Below are 21,839 nucleotides of genomic sequence, written 5' to 3'. Positions count from 1 at the left end.
CGGTGGCAGGAACATAATAAAGCAATAAGGTCTGATATACCAGGGCTGTCAGCCAATCACCATTCAGGGCTCGAAGCAACAAGTTTATAATTACAAATTTTTGTAGACTGAAAATTGACTGCAAAAAGCCCAAACAGAAATAATGTTTGAATAAAATATAATAATTTCAAACGTTGCTTACATTTGTATATGATCACGTGTCTCTCTATTATACGTGAGAATACTTGATAAAATATTTTTTACAATAAAATCACTTGGAGCTCATTTCCTGCAGTTTTAGAAAAAATCAGGGTAACCCTGCCCTAAATTTTGGGGTAAATCTATGTATACAGCATTTACGGTATTACACAGTAAATTCATAGGATTGCCTTTTCAAAATACAGACATTTTCAATTAAAGTAGGGGGTTTCAGATGTAAATTAACAAGCCAATATTGTAAATACAGTGGGGAAAAAAGTATTTAGTCAGCCACCAATTGTGCAAGTTCTCCCACTTAAAAAGATGAGAGAGGCCTGTAATTTTCATCATAGGTACACGTCAACTATGACAGACAAAATGAGAAAAAAAAATCCAGAAAATCACATTGTAGGATTTTTAATGAATTTATTTGTAAATTATGGTGGAAAATAAGTATTTGGTCATAACAAAAGTTTGTCAATACTTTGTTATATACCCTTTGTTGGCAATGACACAGGTCAAACGTTTTCTGTAAGTCTTCACAAGGTTTTCACACACTGTAGCTGATATTTTGGCCCATTCCTCCATGCAGATCTCCTCTAGAGCAGTGATGTTTTGGGGCTGTCGCTGGGCAACATGGACTTTCAACTCCCTCCAAAGATTTTCTATGGGGTTGAGATCTGGAGACTGGCTAGGCCACTCCAGGACCTTGAAATGCTTCTTACGAAGCCACTCCTTCGTTGCCCGGGCGGTGTGTTTGGGATCATTGTCATGCTGAAAGACCCAGCCACGTTTCATCTTCAATGCCCTTGCTGATGGAAGGAGGTTTTCACTCAAAATCTCATGATACATGGCCCCATTCATTCTTTCCTTTACACGGATCAGTCGTCCTGGTCCCTTTGCAGAAAAACAGCCCCAAATCATGATGTTTCCACCCCCATGCTTCACAGTAGGTATGGTGTTCTTTGGATGCAACTCAGCATTCTTTGTCATCCAAACACGACGAGTTGAGTTTTTACCAAAAAGTTCTATTTTGGTTTCATCTGACCATATGACATTCTCCCAATCCTCTTCTGGATCATCCACATGCACTCTAGCAAACTTCAGACAGGCCTGGACATGTACTGGCTTAAGCAGGGGGACATGTCTGGCACTGCAGGATTTGAGTCCCTGGCGGCGTAGTGTGTTACTGACAGTAGGCTTTGTTACTTTGGTCCCAGCTCTCTGCAGGTCATTCACTAGGTCCCCCCGTGTGGTTCTGGGATTTTTGCTCACCGTTCTTGTGATCATTTTGACCCCACGGGGTGAGCTCTTGCGTGGAGCCCCAGATCGAGGGAGATTATCAGTGGTCTTGTATGTCTTCCATTTCCTAATAATTGCTCCCACAGTTGATTTCTTCAAACCAAGCTGCTTACCTATTGCAGATTCAGTCTTCCCAGCCTGGTGCAGGTCTACAATTTTGTTTCTGGTGTCCTTTGACAGCTCTTTGGTCTTGGCCATAGTGGAGTTTGGAGTGTGACTGTTTGAGGTTGTGGACAGGTGTCTTTTATACTGATAACAAGTTCAAACAGGTGCCATTAATACAGGTAACGAGTGGAGGACAGAGGAGCCTCTTAAAGAAGAAGTTACAGTGTAACGATCCCGGCAGTCTGAGTCGGGTCCTGTCTGTGGACTAGTTTTTCTGCTCGGGATCTCCAGTTTCCCGAGGGTTCTGGAACGCTCCGGGGAGCTCTCTTGATTTCCGCACCTGCATCCCATCAGCAATCTGCACACCTGGTCCTGATCATCACCCTTCTTAGGCTCTGGCCTAACATCCATTCCCTGCCGGATCGTTAGCCATGAACATCACTCGTCCGGAGCCTTCATCCAACCTCTGCCTGGTGGTCGGCGGCTGCCGAGCCATGATTGGATCAACCACTGCACCCCCAACAACTAATCAACGCCGCCCGCTCTGTTCCCTGGATTATTCAGCATCACTCTTGACTTTGTAAATAAACACTCACCTTCGTTTCAACTTACCTTGTCCTGGTCTGCTTCTGGGTTCTGGCTTTGTAACTCGTGACAGAACGATCCGGCCAGTAATGAACCCAGCGGACCTGGACTCTGTTCGCCATGCCATTACCCATCAGGAGAAGATGTTGGGCCATCATAGCACGGTACTACAGGAGATCGCGTTGTCAGTTCGGAACCTTTCTACCGGTCTGACGGAGGTCCAGAACCAACGCAAGTTTCCGGTGGAGGATCCACTACCGGTTTCACCCATCTCGCCTGCCGCTTCTGGAGCTGTGTCCTTCCGTGAGCCCAAGGTTCCGACGCCGGATAAATATGAGGGGGAGCTGGGAAGATGCCGTTCCTTCCTTATGCAGTGTGGATTAGTGTTCGATCTACAGCCCTACTCTTATGCCACAGACAAGGCTAGGATAGCCTTTGTGATTGAGTTGCTGCGTGGTCGAGCGCTGGAGTGGGCTTCAGCCGTTTGGGAACGACAGGATCCCTGCATGGCTTCATACCAGGGTTCACGACCGAGATGAGGAAGCTCTTCGACCATTCCGTCCGAGGGAGGGACGCAGCTAGGCGCCTGTTTTCGCTTCGCCAAGGAACTGCGCAGCGTGGCCGACTTCGTGATCGAGTTCAAGACGTTGGCTGTGGAGAGTGGGTGGAATGAGGAGTCTCTGCAAGCGGCCTTTTACCAGGGTCTGTCGGAGCAGCTCAAGGATGAGTTGATCTCCTATCCGGAGCCTAGTGACCTGGACAGCTTGGTAGCCTTGTCTATTCGGGTGGATAATCGAGTCCGAGAGCGAAGGAGGGAGAAGCAATGGGGTCCGTCCAATCGATCAGCTTCTCAGTTCCCAGTCGGGTCGGGTGGTGGACCAGAACACGTCGATCATTCTCCACCACAAAGGATTAGTGGAGAGGTCCTCTCTCCCGATTCTGAACCCATGCAAGTGGGGCGGCACGGGTTAACCAAGGAGGAGCGTCAACATAGACGTAAGACCAACTGCTGCCTCTACTGTGGTAGCTCGGGACATTACATCTCCACTTGTTCCCGGCGGTCGTCAAACTGCCCGGCTCGCTAAAGTTGGGAGGACTTTTAGCGAGCCAGTTTCAACCTCTCAGTACCTCTGTCAGACCCCGTTTCCCGGCTACCCTTGTGAACAGGAATCAGAGCTTAGCGATTAACGCTTTTATCGATTCAGGTGCCGATGGAAGCTTTCTTGATGCCGAGTTGGTGGAACAGCTGGGGCTTTCCAAGGAGCAATTGCCGGAAGCCATTGAAGCGACCACTCTGAACGGCAGTAGTCTGGCACGTATCACGATGAGGACTGAACCGGTTAAGATGCTGTTGTCGGGGAATCATTCGGAGATGATTTCATTCTTCATTCTGCCGTCTTCCCATGTTCCTCTGGTCCTTGGATACCCCTGGCTGAAGGAACACAATCCCACGTTCGATTGGGTGACGGGCAAGGTAACGAGTTGGAGCCTTGATTGTCATGCTAACTGTCTCAAGACTGCCTGTCCCCATTCGGTTCCCAGTCAGGTGATTGAGGCTAAACCCCCAGATTTGTCCCTGGTTCCCGAGACATATCACGATTTGGGGGAAGTGTTCAGTAAGCAGAAGGCTCTGTCACTCCCTCCCCACCGACCATATGATTGTGCCATCAACCTGTTCCCTGGAGCTGTCTACCCCAAGGGAAGGTTATACAGTATCTCCCGCCCTGAACGTGAGGCTTTGGAGACCTACATCAAGGAGTCCCTAGCTGCTGGTCTCGTTCGTCCCTCGTCATCACCCCTGGGGGCAGGATTCTTCTTTGTGGGTAAGAAGGATGGCTCTCTTCGACCGTGTATTGATTATCGGGGGTTGAATGACATCACGGTCAAGAACAAGTATCCCCTGCCCTTGATGAGTTCTGCCTTCGACTCCTTACAGGGTGCTACGGTGTTCACCAAGTTAGACCTACGCAATGCGTATCACATGGTCCGGATCAGAGAGGGAGACGAGTGGTTGACGGGTTTCAATACACCGATGGGTCACTTGAGTATCAGGTGATGCCGTTTGGACTGACCAATGCTCCAGCGGTATTCCAGAGTATGGTGAACGACGTCCTGAGAGATATGATCGGTCTCTTTGTGTTTGTTTACCTGGATGACATTCTGATCTTCTCGAAGGAACCTTCCGACCACGTCCAGCATGTCCGGCAGGTTCTGCAGCGATTGTTGGAGAATCGCCTGTTCGTGAAGGCCGAGAAGTGCGAGTTTCACGCCCACACGACATCCTTTCTCGGGTACATCATCTCCAAGGGAGAGATTAGGATGGACCAGGAGAAGGTTAGAGCGGTTCTGGAATGGTCCCAGCCCGGTACGAGATTGCAGCTCCAGAGATTTTTGGGGTTTGCGAATTTCTACCGCAGATTCATCCGGGATTACAGCCGTGTGGCCGCTCCGTTAACTGCCTTGACTTCCAGTATCAGGAGCTTCAAGTGGAATCCGGAGGCGGATCGAGCGTTTCTGGATTTGAAGAGGCGATTCACCAACGCACCGATTCTCTCTCAACCGGACACGGCCCGTCAGTTCGTCGTTGAAGTGGACGCGTCTGATGTGGGAGTTGGCGCCATCCTGTCGCAGCGATGCTCCACGGACAGTAAACTCCATCCCTGCGCCTACTACTCTCGTCGCCTTTCGCCTGCGGAGAGGAATTACGATGTGGGTAACCGGGAGCTTCTCGCGGTGAAACTTGCCTTGGAGGAGTGGCGCCACTGGTTGGAGGCGGAGCAACCGTTTATTGTCTGGACTGACCACAAGAATCTTGCTTACGTGCAATCGGCTAGACGTCTCAACTCCCGTCCAGGCCAGGTGGTCGTTGTTTTTCGGACGATTCAATTTTTTCCCTGACGTTCCGACCTGGATCTAAGAACGGCAAGGCGGGACGCCTTGTCTCGGATGTTCTCCAAGACGGAGGAGAGTGGGTCCAAGACCGAGACAATTCTCCCCCGGAACTGCGTCGTGGGAGCTGTTAGGTGGAAGATTGAGGAGGAGGTGATGGCGGCTCTTCGGACGCAGCCCGGTCCCGGTAACGGTCCACCCGGTCGGTTGTTTGTGCCTGAGTCGGTTCGTCCTGCGGTCCTCAAATGGTCCCACGCCAGCAAGATGGCTTGTCACCCTGGCGTGGCTCGGACGATGGCGTTTCTTCGCAGACGTTTTTGGTGGCCTGCCATGGCCGAGGATACTCGGGGTTATGTTGCTGCCTGTCCAGTGTGTGCGCAGAATAAGGGTACCAATCGGCCCAGCTCTGGACTACTTCACCCCCTTCCTATTCCCCGGCGACCATGGTCGCATCTGGCCCTGGACTTTGTCACTGGGTTGCCCGCTTCTGAGGGGAACACGGTCGTTCTGACTATCGTGGACAGATTCAGCAAGTTCGCCCACTTTGTGCCAATTGCCAAGCTTCCCTCTGCCTCGGAGACGTCCGAGATCCTGGTTAGGGAGGTTTTCAGGGTCCACGGGTTGCCCAGTGATATCGTTTCCGACCGTGGCCCTCAGTTTACCTCTGCTGTCTGGAAGTCCTTCTGTTTGGCCATTGGAGCTACAGTCAGTCTCACATCTGGTTTTCACCCCCAATCTAATGGTCAGGCGGAGAGAGCCAACCAGAAGATGGAATCCACGCTACGCTGCCTGGCCTCTTCCAACCCCACCTCCTGGGTCTCTCAGTTGCCTTGGGTTGAGTATGCCCACAATACTCTCCCTACATCTGCCACTGGGATGTCTCCCTTCCAGTGCCTGTATGGCTACCAACCTCCCTTGTTCCCTTCTCAGGAGAAGGAGCTCTCAGTGCCTTCTGTTCAGGCCCATATTCGTCGTTGCCACCGGACCTGGCATCGGGCCAGAAAGGCACTCCTTAGAGTTTCGGACCGGTATCAGCTCCAGGCGAATCGTCGCCGGATCCCCGCTCCCACCTACACCATCGGAGATAGGGTCTGGTTGGCCACACGGGATCTTCCTTTACGGACTGAGTCTAGGAAGTTGTTACCGAAGTTCATTGGTCCGTTTGTGGTGGAGAAGGTGATCAATCCGGTGGCAGTTCGACTCAAACTCCCGAGGACGCTCAGAGTTCATCCCACCTTTCATGTCTCCTGCCTCAAACCTGTTTTCCTCAGTCCTCTGTTGCCTCCTCCGCCTCCTCCTCCTCCTCCTCGGATGATCGGAGGTGGTCCTGCCTACACGGTGCGACGCATCATGGATTCCAGACGGCGGGGCCGGGGTTTCCAGTATCTCGTGGACTGGGAGGGGTATGGTCCTGAAGAGAGGAGTTGGATTCCGCGGCGACAGATCCTAGATGCTGACCTCATCCGTGACTTCTACCGCCTCCATCCTGGCGCTCCGGGAGTCCGCCCGGTGGCGTTCGTCGGAGGGGGGTACTGTAACGATCCCGGCAGTCTGAGTCGGGTCCTGTCTGTGGACTAGTTTTTCTGCTCGGGATCTCCAGTTTCCCGAGGGTTCTGGAACGCTCCCGGGGGAGCTCTCTTGATTTCCGCACCTGCATCCCATCAGCAATCTGCACACCTGGTCCTGATCATCACCCTTCTTAGGCTCTGGCCTAACATCCATTCCCTGCCGGATCGTTAGCCATGAACATCACTCGTCCGGAGCCTTCATCCAACCTCTGCCTGGTGGTCGGCGGCTGCCGAGCCATGATTGGATCAACCACTGCACCCCCAACAACTAATCAACGCCGCCCGCTCTGTTCCCTGGATTATTCAGCATCACTCTTGACTTTGTAAATAAACACTCACCTTCGTTTCAACTTACCTTGTCCTGGTCTGCTTCTGGGTTCTGGCTTTGTAACTCGTGACATACAGGTCTGTGAGAGCCAGAAATCTTGCTTGTTTGTAGGTGACCAAATACTTATTTTCCACCATAATTTGCAAATAAATTCATAAAAAATCCTACAATGTGATCTTCTGGAGAAAAAAAAATCTAAATTTGTCTGTCATAGTTGACGTGTACCTATGATGAAAATTACAGGCCTCTCTCATCTTTTTAAGTGGGAGAACTTGCACAATTGGTGGCTGACTAAATACTTTTTTTCCCCACTGTATATCATAATGTCATGTTGTATAATTACAGGAAGACAGGCTCAGGAATACGTATTAGGGGTTTTATTACTCCACCCAACACAAACACACACATATATATATATATATATATATATACATATATATATATATATATATATATAAAAAGGATGTAACCCAAACAAAGAGCGAGGTGTAATCTCTACACAATACACGGGACGAGACCCGTAAACAACAAGAGCACAATACACGGCACTCACGAGACCAACGGACATGGGACAATAATCTACAAGGACAATGGGGAACATATATACACATACTAATCAGGGGGAATGGGAACCAGGTGTGCGTTATGAGAGAAGACAGTCCGGGTTTGGTGGTAATGATCCATGTCAGTGACGCCTAGAAAGTTGGTGACGTAGACCTCCGGAACTGGTGAATGGAATGAGCAGCAGTACCGGGGGGATCCGTGACACAGAAACTTAAATGTTTCTATAAATGTTTAAACATTAAAGGGGAACTCCACTCAAAAACTATATTTTTGTATTTTTCTCATTAGTTAACTGTTGATACAGTCCCAAAATGTTTTGCATGTCACCAGTCAAGATATTGGACTTTCAAGAAGCAAAGTGTCACCGGCTAAATCATCATGATGATGCGTTTTGCAACATTTGATGCATTTGATGCATTTTGTATCATCCTGATTATGTGGCCGCTGACTGCTGACATGAAAAACATTTGGTGGACTAATGAAAAATTTGGTGGACTAACGAAAAAAATAACAAAACATAGTTTGAGTGGAGTTCCCCTTTAAATGACATTAATAGAACTACAGTTTAATTACCATTTTTCTATTTTACGGATAATTTAAATGGTTACTTTCCATTATTAAAAAGAAAATCTGTCATCTTAAACAGATAATTTATATTAATTTTTTTGTTCTGTTATTTAAGAAACCAATATTTCCCTCTCTTTCTGTAGAAAATCTCAAATATTATATTAAAAAAGGGTTAAAATACTGGCAGTTTCATAACATTGAAATTATTTGTTTTTTTTAAAGACAACATTCATGATGCAACATTACATCAATTGAACCAAAACTGAAATGTTTGAGCAACAGTAAACTCAAAAAAAATGCTGGGTTGTTTGGATGACCCAACTGCTGGGTTGCAGGCATTGATGCTGGTTTATTGAGATATGACCCAGCGGGTTAGATCATAATACTGTAGGCGTGGCTAAGTAGTCATTCTGGTTCATCTGTTCTGTTACATTGTTATCACATGCTAAAGTTGAACAATGGCAGTTTTGTAGCTTTAACCTTTTCACACAAACCAACAAACGGGTGTGATCATTCTACAGTGGTCCCTGCACCGTACACTCAAACCAGTGGGATTAGAATGCTTATTTAGAACGTCCAGTTTCGATTGACGCAACAGTCAGCATTTGAGCTTGCCACACCGTTTTTTTCAAAGAAACATTTTGCTAAAAACACAGTCCTTACAAAGTTATGTCCTGAATGTGACCAGTTTATTTTTGGATGCAATGTTCAGACATTCACAGAAATAGCGACAGCATACACAATCATCCAAACCGGAAAATTAGTCCTAGCGCTAACTGAGGAAAGATTGACATAACACAAGTGGTCATATTTAGATAAATCTCGGCTGAGAGAAACCACAATATGAATGAGCTAATAGCAATTGTTATTTATAATTCATCACATCACGGGTGAGCTCAACATTGATCGAAATAATTGAGTAAAACACTTTCTAGAAATCAAAAGTAATCCGACGATGGGTAGTTTGTGTGCGCAGTCATGTTTGTTTTTTTCGCGTCAACTGAAGATAATAAAAGGAGACAAGATGAGTTTGGTCTGTTTGCAGTATGCATGTTGAAGGGGGTGTGTCATCTACGGTCATTCACTTCCCTTAATTCACTTCCGGAAGTTTACTCAAAAGATAAGTGAACCATTCCTTCACCTCATCTTTGGTCTGACAGACATTTCTGTGACACCCAGAATGCATTGTATAATGTCAACAAACATAGCGCCACACATAGCTGGCAAATAGCTTAGCATAAGCTCATTATAATCAGTACAACAAAATACCAAAAAAGTGTTTTACACACATCATTGGTGTCCATTTCAATCTATGCAATACTTGGAATGCATTATTTGTCACCTGTACTTGAAAAAGTGAATAAAACTGTAAATACATTATGCTCATACATACAGTGGCTTGCGAAAGTATTCACCCCCCCTTGGCATTTTTCCTATTTTGTTGCCTTACAACCTGGAATTAAAATAGATTTTTGGGGGGTTTGTATCATTTGATTTACACAACATGCCTACCACTTTGAAGATGCAAAATATTTTCTATTGTGAAACAAACAAGGAATAAGACAAAAAAACTGAAAACTTGAGTGTGCATAACTATTCATCCCCCCCAAAGTCAATACTTTGTAGAGCCACCTTTTGCAGCAATTACAGCTGCAAGTCTCTTGGGGTATGTCTCTATAAGCTTGGCACATCTAGCCACTGGGATTTCTGCCCATTCTTCAAGGCAAAACTGCTCCAGCTCCTTCAAGTTGGATGGGTTCCGCTGGTGTACAGCAATCTTTAAGTCATACCACAGATGCCCTCTCTTGGCAGGTTTGTTGTAGTGCCATATTCTTTCCATTTCTTAATAATGGATTTAGTGGTGCTCCGTGGGATGTACAACGTTTCGGATATTTTTGTATAACCCAACCCTGATCTGTACTTCTCCACAACTTTGTCCCTGCCCTGTTTAGAGAGCTCCTTGGTCTTCATTGTGCCGCTTGCTTGGTGGTGCCCCTTGCTTAGTGGTGTTGCAGACTCTGGGGCCTTTCAGAACAGGTGTATATATACTGAGATCATGTGACACTTAGATTACACACAGGTGGACTTTATTTAACTAATTATGTGACTTCTGAAGGTAATTGGTTGCACCAGATCTTATTTAGAGGCTTCATAGCAAAGGGGGTGAATACATATGCACGCACCACTTTTCACTTCACTAATTTGGACCATTTTATGTATGTCCATTACATGAAATCAAAATAAAAATCCATTAAAATTACAACAAATGCAAAAAATTGGAAAAACACCAAGGGTGATGAATACTTTTGCAAGCCACTGTACTGTATGCTACTGTCACGATCGTTACAGGAAGACTCGGACCAAGGCGCAGCGCGATAAGCGTACATTTTATTTACCGTACTGCACACGAAACAAAACAACAAACGATACGTGAAGTCCTAGGTTATACACACCAAACCAAATGGAACAAGATCCCACAAATAACTAGTGCAAAACAGGCTGCCTAAGTATTGTCCCCAATCAGAGACAACAAGCTACAGCTGTCTCTGATTGGGAACCACCCTGGCCAACATATATCAACACGATCTAGAAACAAAAACATAGAAAACAAAACATAGAAAATCCACACCCTGGCTCAACATATAAGAGTCCCCGGAGCCAGGGTGTGACAGCTACAGTAGAAATGACAACACGATATACGGAAAATAAGGCACTTACTTTGATAGGAACGCACACATGTCCAAAGTTATTATTTGTAAGGAAAACAACAATGTAACAATGCGAGCGCCAGCCAGAAAATGTGCCAGTTCATGCAAGACTGCGCAAATGTCTGCATACTTCATGTGCGGAAAAAATGTGGAAGAGGGAAGTTTGTCCTGCTCAGTAAAGCCTCAAACATAAATTGTCCGCAACATTGAAATTGGCTACTTCTATATGAATTAATGAGGAGACGGAACACACCTCAATTCAAACTATTGTTAGAAAATACAACTTGTTAAAAAGTTATTTGAAAATGACAAGTTGAAACATAGCCTATAGGTAATTAGCAGGCAGTGCGTGTTAACTGTCCTGTTGCGTAACAATCACATTTTGGAGCAGTGAGTGCATTCTGACATCACGTGCATAAAACAACTCACGCTGCGGCGACCGTTAGAGATATTTGGAACTAACGGGTGAAAACGTTAATGAGACTCTCTGTGTGTGTGTGTGTGCGCGTGTCTCTCTGTGTGCGTATGTGTGTACATAAGTATGTGTATGTGTAGATGTGACACAAATACATATCCCTACAGTCTACAGCTTGCCTCTCTTATCCCATACTGTCTGCAGCCTGTCACCAGAACAACAATAGGTGTTAACAAATATTTACCTTGATGAGCACACAGTCGGGGACACTTGTGACACTCGCTGAATGCTCAAAGGGAACATGGCAATGGGAGACAGCTGGAAATATCACAGCCTCTCAACATGCCCGTGTGTGTGTGTGTGTGTGTGTGTGTTTGTTTGTGTGTGTGGTGGAAGCTGTGGTGCTTGTGTGTGTATATGTATGTGTGCGTGTGTGTGTAACCTACTGCATGTGCACGAGTGCTTAGTGTACATGTGTACATGTGTGTGCATCCACCTGTTCCTACAGTGTTAGTTCAAAGCAGTATCAGCGGTTTCACCTCTGGTAACATCTTGCGAGCAAAGAAGCCATTTTAGGCTAAAGGTGACATGAGTGTTGTCAGTTATAGAAACACCTCTTCACCGCTGAGGTTGAAGCTGATGCTTCCATTGCCTGACTTTCAGTCTGTATTATTGCTTGTACTTGTAGGTAGCATGGAATGTACTTGTAGCACTAATGGAGTGGGCTAGATTGTATGTTACCCAATAGGTGTGCGTGCATGCGCGTACATATGTTTACGCCTGTGTGTGTCTTTTACCTGTTGCAGTCGACATGCAGTAATAGGTGTGTAGCGCTGATGGAGAGGGCTATCTTGTGCCACTGGCCATCGGCTAGTCGGTAGGGGAAGGACTCTGAGCGAGGCTTGCCTTTGTAGCGGTAGTGGTAGCGGATCTCCTCCCTCAGCCCACTGCTCTCCAGCTCAAAGTAACTGCAGGGGAGGAGAGGGCAAAGGTTACAGGTAGAGTTCAGAGATCACCGAAGCGCTTACAGCCCCTGAGCAATATGGAGAAGGATTTAGCTTGGGGCTATGAGGTGATGCAATTGGGGAATGTGGTGTGTTAATATTCAACATACATACACTATTGGTCAACATTTTTTCTTTATTTTTACTATTTTCTAAATTGTAGAATAATAGTGAAGACATCAAAACTATGAAATAACACATATGGAATCATGTGGTAAGCAGAAAAGTGTTAAACAAATCAACATATATTTTATATTTGAGATTCTTCAAATAGCCACCCTTTGCCTTGATGACAGCTTAGCACACTCTTGGCATTGGACATTATTTGGAAAGGCACACACCTGTCTATATAATGTCCCACAGTTGACAATGCATGTCAGAGCAAAAACCAAGCCATGAGGTCGAAGGAATTGTCCGTAGAGCTCCGAGACAGGATTGTGTCAAGGCACAGATCTGGGGAAGGGTTCCAAAAAATGTCTGCAATATTGAAGGTCCCCAGGAACACTATGGCCTCCACCATTCTTAAATGGAAGAAGTTTGGAACCACCAAGACGCTTCCTAGAGCTGGCCGCCCGGCCAAACTGAGCAATTGGGGGAGAAGGGCCTTGGTCAGGGAGGTCACTATGACAGAGCTCCAGAGTTCCTCTGTGGAGATGGGAGAACCTTCCAGAAGGACAACCATCTCTGCAGCAATCCACCAATAAGGCCTTTATGGTAGAGTGGCCAGACGGAAGCCATTCCTCAGTAAAAGGCACATAACAGCCCGCTTGGAGTTTGCCAAAAGGCACCTAAAGACTCTCAGACCATGAGAAACAATATTTTCTGGTCTGATGAAATCAAGATTGAACTCTTTGGCCTGAATGCCAAGCGTCACGTCTGGAGGAAACCTGGCACCATCCCTACGTTGAAGCATGGTGGTGGCAGCATCATGCTGTGGGGATGTTTTTCAGCGGCAGTGACTGGGAGACTAGTCATTATCGAGGGAAAGATGAACGGATCAAAGTACAGAGAGATCCTTGATAAAAACCTGCTCCAGAGCGCTCAGGACCTCAGAAGGTTGACCTTCCAACAGGACAACGACTCTAAGCACACAGGCAAGCTAACGCAGGAGTGGCTTCGGGACAAGTCTCTGAATGTCCTTGAGTGGACCAGCCAGAGCCCGGACTTGAACCATATCTAACATCTCTAGAGAGACCTGAAAATAGCTGTGCAGCGACACTCCCCATCCATCCTGACAGAGCATAAGATGAAGAATGGGATACATTTGCAAAAAAAAATCTAAAAACCTGTTTTTGTTTTGTTATGGGGTATTGTGTGTAGATTGATGAGGAAAAACATTTTATAATAAGGCTGTAACGTAACAAAGTAGAAAAAGTCAAGGGGTCTGAATACTTTCCGAAAGCACAGTATATGGATACTATCCCCTATTTACATGAAATAGGGATAATTGGCATCTTGGAGCTGTTTGTTATCATAATGCCTGCATTAAAACATGTGAATAAAGTCTTTCATACAAAAATCAAGAGTGAAAACAAGCCAGATAATAACACACACAGCAATATAATAATCTAAAAAGACATTTGAGGTTCGACTGACAGGAGAAGAGTAAAGAAGAGAAAAGAACTGGAGAGAACAGGAGAGAAGAGGAGAGAAGAGAAGAGAACCAAAGAAAACAGAAAAGAGTCTGCTGCCTGTCTGAAGAAGAAGACAACTAGAAGGAGAGAATTACAAAAGGACAGCAGGAGATGTGCAGAGGTAAAGCAGAAGAGAGAGTGAGCTACCAGAGGAGAATGAGAGGAGGAGTGTGGGAGTGTGTCTCTAAAGCCGTCTGTCTCTAATCCTGTCCAGCATTGCACACACAGGGAGGAGCAGCACCATAAACCTTCAATGGGGCGTAATGACCCAGGCCCAGAAATCTCCTTACCCTCTGAACCTCCTACAGCTCCTGCCCTCCCCACACTGTCACTCAGGCTCTGATCAGCCACGCTAAATTAAGAGCCAGGCGGCCACAGCCAGCACCCAGGAAACTGTAGCCAGCCAGCCGTGACATTTATTTTTCCTCAAAAACTGCTGCACACTGGCCCCTTGAAACAACCCCCAGCTTCCCGTTTCCAATCCCCAGACTCCACCACACACGCAAATGCACATACGTAAGCACACACAGTACATTCATACACAAAGCCAGTGGGCAAAATTTGGCATGTGATGTCTTAATTCTGTCTGAGAAGACATCATATAACCAGATTACAACCAACTGGTCCAGTACAACCAGGTATAGACACATTTTTCGCTTTCAATATGTCTTGGGAAAGATATCATATTTTGGTTATCTGGTTGCTACACAGATGTTAGCAAAATGTCCTTATACAACCAGTATACAACCTGACTACGACCTCATAAAATATGTTATCTCTGAAACCCAGAACGGAAATCTCGGGGCAGATACTCAATTACATTCTGGGAGGAGAAAATATACTAGAACGAAGCAGGGTGGTAGTTGACCCAGATCTTCTCAGGTCATTTTATAACATACTTCCATGTCGTCTTAATCAACAAATTACCTAAAAACACTCTCTAAACGTCAAATTATTTGCATGAACAGATTATCGCATGGAATGTACGTCATGATTATCAGCCAAAGAGCCGATTCCAACTGACTTTCTTCAACTAACCCTACTTTTAAGATGGCGAAAAGCTGTTGTGTAACGTTTTGTTTGAACAAGAGCAGGAGAAAAGAACACCAAATTAAGTTTTATCAACTGCCCAAGGACCAGGTTGACCGGAATGGTCAGTAGTGGAAAGACATAGGAAGAAGAGGGATCATGATACAGAAAGCAGTGGAGCATCTAGTAAAGAAAGCATAAAGAGGGCCAAGGTGGGAAGCAAGAGTAATGATGTGTTGGAGTGTAAAGTGGTGATAGTGTTTGATGAGACCACAGGACCTCACTTACAACCTATCCAACTAACTAATGCCATAGAGAAAGAGGTAGGTGAAGTGAAATTAGCTCGGTTCATTGGAAATGGTAGATTGTTAATATTGTGTGGTAGCCAGGCACAGCAAGAGACAATTCTGAAAATGGAAAAGCTTAATGGCAATAAGATTAAAAGCCATGTCCCTGGTGCTTATGCTAGATTGAGGGGAGTCATCACTAGGGTCCCAATATCTATGTCCACAGATGATAGGATTCCTTAGTTTCAATATTAGAGAATTTGTCCCATATGCACGGCAGTGTTTTAAATGCCAAAGAATGGGACATGTAGCTGCTCAGTGTAAAGGAAAGAAAAGATGTGCCAAGTGTGGAGGGGCACATGATTAAGGTGAATGTGGAAGCAATATGAAGGTTAAGTGCTGTAATTGTGGGGGAGAACACAGTGCAGCATTTGGTGGATGCCAGGTACAGAGAGAGGCTAGAGAGGATCAGAGATATAGGACCCCTACAAAACAGCTGGGCTAGACAATCTGGACCCTTTCTTTCTAAAATTAGCCACCGAAATTGTCGCAACCCCTATTACTAGCCTGTTCAACCTCTCTTTCGTATCGTCTGAGATCCCCAGAGATTGGAAAGCTGCCGCGGTCATCCCCCTCTTCAAAGGGGGTGACACTCTAGATCCAAACTGTTACAAACATATATCCATCCTGCCCTGCCTTTCGAAAGTATTTGAAATCCAAGTTAACAAACAGATCACCGACCATTTCAAATCCCACCGTACCTTCTCCGCTATGCAATCTGGTTTCCGAGCTGGTCATGGGTGCACCTCAGCCATGCTCAAGGTCCTAAACGATATAATAACCGCGATCGATAAAAGACAGTACTGTGCAGCCGTCTTCATTGACCTGGCCAAGGCTTTTGACTCTGTCAATCACCGCATTCTTATTGGCAGACTAAATAGCCTTGGTTTCTCAAATGTCTGCCTTGCCTAGTTCACCAACTACTTCTCAGATAGAGCTCAATGTGTCAAATCGGAGGGCCTGTTGTCTGGACCTCTGGCAGTCTCTATGGGGGTGCCACAGGGTTCAATTCTCAGGCTGACTCTATTCTTGGTGTATATCAATGATGTCGCTCTTGCTGCTGGTGACTCTCAGATCCACCTCTACGCAGACGACACCATTTTGTATACAGTGCCCCATTGGACACTGTGTTAACAAACCTCCAAACAAGCTTCAATGCCATACAACACTACTTCCGTGGCCTCCAACTGCTCTTAAACGCTAGAAAAACTAAATGCATGCTCTTCAATCAAACGCTGCTTGCACCCGCCCACCCGACTAGAATCACTACTCTCGGCGGGTCTGACTTAGAATATGTGGACAACTACAAATACCTAGGTGTCTGGTTAGACCGTAAACTCTCCTTCCAGACTCACATTAAGCATCTCCAATCCAGAGTAAAATCTAGAATCGGCTTCCTATTTCGCAACAAAGCCTCCTTCACTCATGCTGCTAAACATGCCCTTGTACAACTGACTATCCTACCGATCCTTGACTTCGGCGATGTCATTTACAAAATAGCTTCCAACACTCTACTCAGCAAATTGGATGTGGTCTATCACAGTGCCATCCGTTTTGTCACCAAAGCCCCAGTGTACAGGCCCATCATTGTGACCTGTACACTCTCGTTGGCTGGCCCTCACTACATATTAGTCGCCAAACCCAATGGCTCCAGGTCATCTATAAATCACTTCTAGGCAAATCCCTGCCTTATCTTAGCTCATTGGTCACCAGAGCAACACCCACCCGTAGTATGCATTCCAGCAGGTATATCTCACTAGTCGTCGCCATTCCTTCCAGTTCTCTGCTGCAAATGACTGGAACGAACTGCAAAAATGTCTGAAGCTGGAGACACTTATCTCCCTCACTAATTTTAAGCATCAGTTGTCAGAGCAGCTTGCCGATCACTGCACCTGTACACAGCCCATCTGAAATTAGCCCACCCAACTACCTCATCCCCATATTGTAATTTACATTGTTATATATTTTGCTAATTTGCACCCCAGTATTTCTATTTGCACATCATCTTCTGCACATCTATCACTCCAGTGTTAATACTAAATTGTAATTATTTTGCACTATGGCCTATTTATTGCCTTACCTCCATAACTTACTACATTTGCACACACTGTATATAGATTTTCTATTGTGTTATTGACTGTACATTTTGTTTATTCCATATGTAACTCTGTGTTGTTGTTGTTTTAATCGCACTGCTTTGCTTTATCTTGGCCAGGTCACAGTTGTAAATGAGAACTTGATCTCAACTGCCTTACCTGGTTAAATAAAGGTGAAATAAAAGAAATAAAAAAATCAGTCATGATGTATCATATGCAGAGGCCGTAAAACAGATTGGTAGAACTACAGTGCGGACTGATGGAGCTTACATGGATGTACCTGTAGTAAGTGGACCTACTGTCGGGGCTGGTGCTTCTGATGGTCCTGGCATGGTTTCGAGGCCTGTTGAGAAATCTTGTGCTCATGAATGTGCACTTTGATAATTAATAAAGTTGACTTCATAGCTTTTATTGGAAAGGTTATCAATAAGACTCGGGTTGTGGAAAGCAGAAATGCCAGGTTGATGGTTATTGTGGAAACGGTAAAAATGATATTGGGGGTAACAGATGTTACTGTTGAAATGGTTGTTGACATGCTGAACAATCCTAAGGGTGGAGTGTTTCAGCATGATATACTTTAGTTAAAGTTTAATGGGGTTGTGGAGGGGAATTTTTTGGGGGGAGGGTGTGGTAGAAGTTAAGGATTAATTTGGTTTTGAATTGTATTTTCATGGTGGTACAGAATTGGGCAGAACATGATTGATCGTACATTCCAGCACAGTAGGTGGCGGCATGCAATTTAAATGTTTGTTTGCGGACCGCCATGATATCATAGAAGAAAAGAAGAAGAAGGACCAGGTTAGACGAACCACATGATTTCAGCCTATATTACGCCGTGATGATGATGGAAAGCTGTGGGCTCCGGTTATTCGATACATCCAGTGTTCGAAGCGGTTCATCACTGGTAAGTCGCTAACACTTGTTTGTATCTAACAAGCTATGTGTATTGCGTAAAGCTTGCTGTAGTCAGCTTGTAGTAAGGACTAGTGAGCAGTATCAATCCAAATAACATCTATAATATTATTATGCATTTGGATATTTATGCAAACCTAGAGATTCCATCAAATAGGTGTAGATATCGCCATAGGCTACTTTGGGCCATTTGGTACGGTTGACTCCCCATCTGGACTCCGGCAAGTTAAAAGGATATATAAGAAAGCCAAAAATAATCATCTAAATACCTAGACCATTCAAGGGCAGGCAAATACTGGAAGTAGTTACGTGACATATCTAAGACAAGCAAATTACTGTAGATCGAGATTAACTTCGCTTACTAACCAGCCAGCTAACGTCAGCTCTGTAACCGGTGAAAAAGCTAGCTGTAAACAAACAGTGACAAATGTAAAATGCGACAGCTTTACTAGCTTTACTGTCAGTGTTAGCAGGTTGGGTAACAAATTAGAGTGGCAGAATAAGTATTGTAATGACCCAGCTGGGTCATAAAGTAAAAGAGAGACGGGCACCAGGTGTACAGGCAGAACACAGGTTTATTCCTGAATGGGCTATTGTTCAGGCCACAGCCCACGCCGCTAAACCTCGAACGTACACAAATATAACATGTCAAGTTAAGGGTCCCGAACAGAAGAGAGAGAGAGATGAGACCGTAACCCCTATTTAAGCATTCCAAAACCCCGCGGGATTACCCATCATACCCCCCCAACCTTTCCATCTGTCCTGGCATATTTAACCCCTGCTAGCACCCATGAGAACGATAACACACCCACGAACACAGAACACAATACCGGGTCGTTACATAGCCCCCTTTCTAAACCCTAGCCCCTAGGGTTACAAAACAAAATCCTTAAAACGACCCGGAGGTCGCATCAGTCTCTTGTGCCTCCCCTTGACTCTCACTGGTGGACCCCCAGAACACTCATATGCCCCAATGTCATTTCCAGCGCCCTCCGAAGAGGCAGCCCCCATCCCAGGCTCAGGTTGCGCTAGAGTCTCCTCGCTAGACTGTCCCCGTGTGCTCACATCAGAGTCCTCACTTCCATTCCCTTCCGTTTTCCTCCCTTTGTAGGGCCCCAATCGGTCCCGGTGGACCACCACCTTCCTGCTCCGTGGGGGAACCTCCACCCGGTATGTCACCTCCCCCACTCTCTCTATCACCAGGCACGGCCCCACCCAGGCACTGTCCAGCTTTGGGCACCGCCCCTTCTTGCGCGTGGGGTTGTGAAGCCACACGCATTCTCCCGCTCCAAAGTGCCTCCCCCTAGCGCGTGAGTCATAGTGGCGCTTTTGGCGCATTCCTGCATTCTCGAGTTGCTCTCTTGCGAAGGTGTGAGCCGCTTCTAACCGGTTCTGCAGACGACGAACATAGTTCGGGCCAGGCAAAACCCCGTCGTCGTTATCAGGAGGGTGGCCAAACGTCAGTTCGGCTGGGGTGTGCAACTCACAACCTAACATTAGTAGAGCTGGGGAGCACGCAGTCGATTCTTGAACAGCCGACCTACATACCATAAGAATAAACGGTAAGTGGGTGTCCCAATCTCTCTGGTGTTTTGAGGTAACGATAGCCAGCTGTTGTGCTAATGTTCTGTTAAATCTTTCCACCAGCCCATCACTCTGGGGGTGAAGCGGAGTAGTGCGCGTCTTCTCCACGCCTAACCGTCTACACAACTCTGAGAACACCCGTGACTCAAAGTTTCTCCCCTGGTCGCTGTGTATAGACTGTGGCACCCCACACCGACTGATTATTCCCCCTACCAATGCATCAGCTACTGTTTCTGCCTCCTGGTCTGGGAGAGCGTAAGCCTCTGGCCACTTGGTGAAGTAGTCCATAGCAGTTAGAATCCACCTGTTACCGCTGTCTGTGGTTGGAAACGGTCCAACTATGTCTACCCCCAGTCTCTCCATGGGCTCCCCTACTGGGAATTGTTGTAGGAGGGCGTGTGACTGACCTGGAGGTCCTTTCTTAGCAGCACACTCGTCGCACTGCCTGCAAAAGTCCTCCACATCCCTCCTGTGCCTGGCCAAATAGAAGCCTTTACGTACGCGCTTTAACGTTTTGGAGACCTCAAAATGCCCTGCGCCTACTCCCCCGTGAAGCTGCTGTAACACGCTCCCTTGCAGCCTTTTGGGTACCACTACCTGCCACGTATTTTCTCCAGTAGCTGGCTTTTTCCACCCCCTCTGGAGCACTCCCTCAGCCACTCTAAGGACTGAGAATTTAGCCCACAGTCCTTTGGTGACTGGTGATAGAGGGGCTACTTCCCCCCACGGCGGTCGTCTTCTCTCTTCCACCCACCCCAGCACAGGACGCAGCTCTGCGTCCTCCTCCTGGCGACGCCTCCACTCCCCGACGTCCACAGCCTCAAGCTCCCGGCACTCTGTCACCCTCAGCTGACTCACCGTGGCGGTGACTCCCTCCTCCATGCACAGTTCCCTCTCTCACTCCACCCGTTTGGCGCAGTACCCACAGCCGTCCTCAGCACACGGGCGGCGGGACAAGGCGTCTGCATTGCTGTGGCGAAGGCCGGCCCTGTGCTCCACCTGGAAGTCGTAGGGTTGCAGCTCCTCCAACCAGCGGGCGATCTGACCCTCTGGCTCCTTGAAGGAGAGAAGCCACTGCAGGGCGGAGTGATCCGTCCGCACCACAAATGGCAGGCCCCCCAGGTAGTACTTGAAATGGCGTACTGCTGCCACGACAGCCAAAAGCTCTCTCCTTGTCACGCAGTAGCGTTTTTCAGCCTTGTCAAAAGTTCTGCTGTAATAAGCTACTACGTGCTCCCCGTCAGAACCACGCTGAGCCAGTACAGCCCCCAAGCCCTCATTGCTTGCGTCGGTGTCCAGGATAAACGGACGGTTCGGGTCGGTGAGGACAGGACAGGGGCCTCCACCAGGGCACGTTTGAGGGCCTCAAACGCCCGCTGGTGCTCTTCGGTCCACTGAAAAACAGTGTCCTTCTTGAGAAGGTGGTTCAAAGGAGCTGCTATCCCCGCAAACCCTTTCACAAACCTACGATAGTAGGATGCCAGACCCAGGAAGCTCTTAACCTCTTTTTTCCCCCTTGGAACTGGACACCCCCTCACAGCCTCCATTTTGTCTGGCATCGTGCCGATGCCCTCACCACCCAGCTGATGACCCAGGAACGCCACCTCCCTTTTCATGAAATGGCACTTTTCCGGGTGTAATTTTAGCCCCGCCCCCGAGATCCTCTCCAGCACTCGCCTAAGTGCCCCCAGTGCCCCCTCAAACGATGTGCCGTGCACCAATATGTCGTCTAGGTACACGACACACTCGTCTCTCGGAACCCCCGCCAGCACTCTGTCCATGAGCCTCTCAAATGTGGCAGGAGCATTACAAAGCCCGAAGCACAGCACCTTGAACTGCCAATGGCCCCTATCCGTGGAGAAGGCAGTTTTTTCACGTGCCCCAGGCAAGAGGGGCACCTGCCAGTAGCCACTGCGCAGATCAAGGGAAGAGAACCACGAGGACCCTCTGATGTGGTCTAGCGACTCATCGATCCTCGGTATGGGGTAAGAGTCTTTAGTGGTGACAGAATTTAGGCCCCTGTAG

The 21,839-nt window shown here is 46.9% G+C and overlaps 1 protein-coding gene across 1 annotated transcript in view; it reads right to left on the bottom strand.

The window, feature by feature from the left end:
- Positions 1-21,839, bottom strand: part of LOC121582250 (protein kinase C-binding protein NELL1-like) — a 604,927-nt gene that overhangs the window by 421,321 nt on the left and 161,767 nt on the right. The window contains exon 4 of the mRNA XM_041897923.1: positions 12,006-12,176. Coding sequence (XP_041753857.1) covers positions 12,006-12,176 — 171 coding nt within the window. The remainder of the gene's footprint in view (positions 1-12,005; positions 12,177-21,839) is intronic.

Source organism: Coregonus clupeaformis, chromosome 15 (genome assembly GCF_020615455.1).
Source record: "Coregonus clupeaformis isolate EN_2021a chromosome 15, ASM2061545v1, whole genome shotgun sequence".
In the NCBI taxonomy this organism is placed as follows: Eukaryota; Metazoa; Chordata; class Actinopteri; order Salmoniformes; family Salmonidae; genus Coregonus; species Coregonus clupeaformis.
This window is presented reverse-complemented; position numbering and strand designations above follow the sequence as displayed.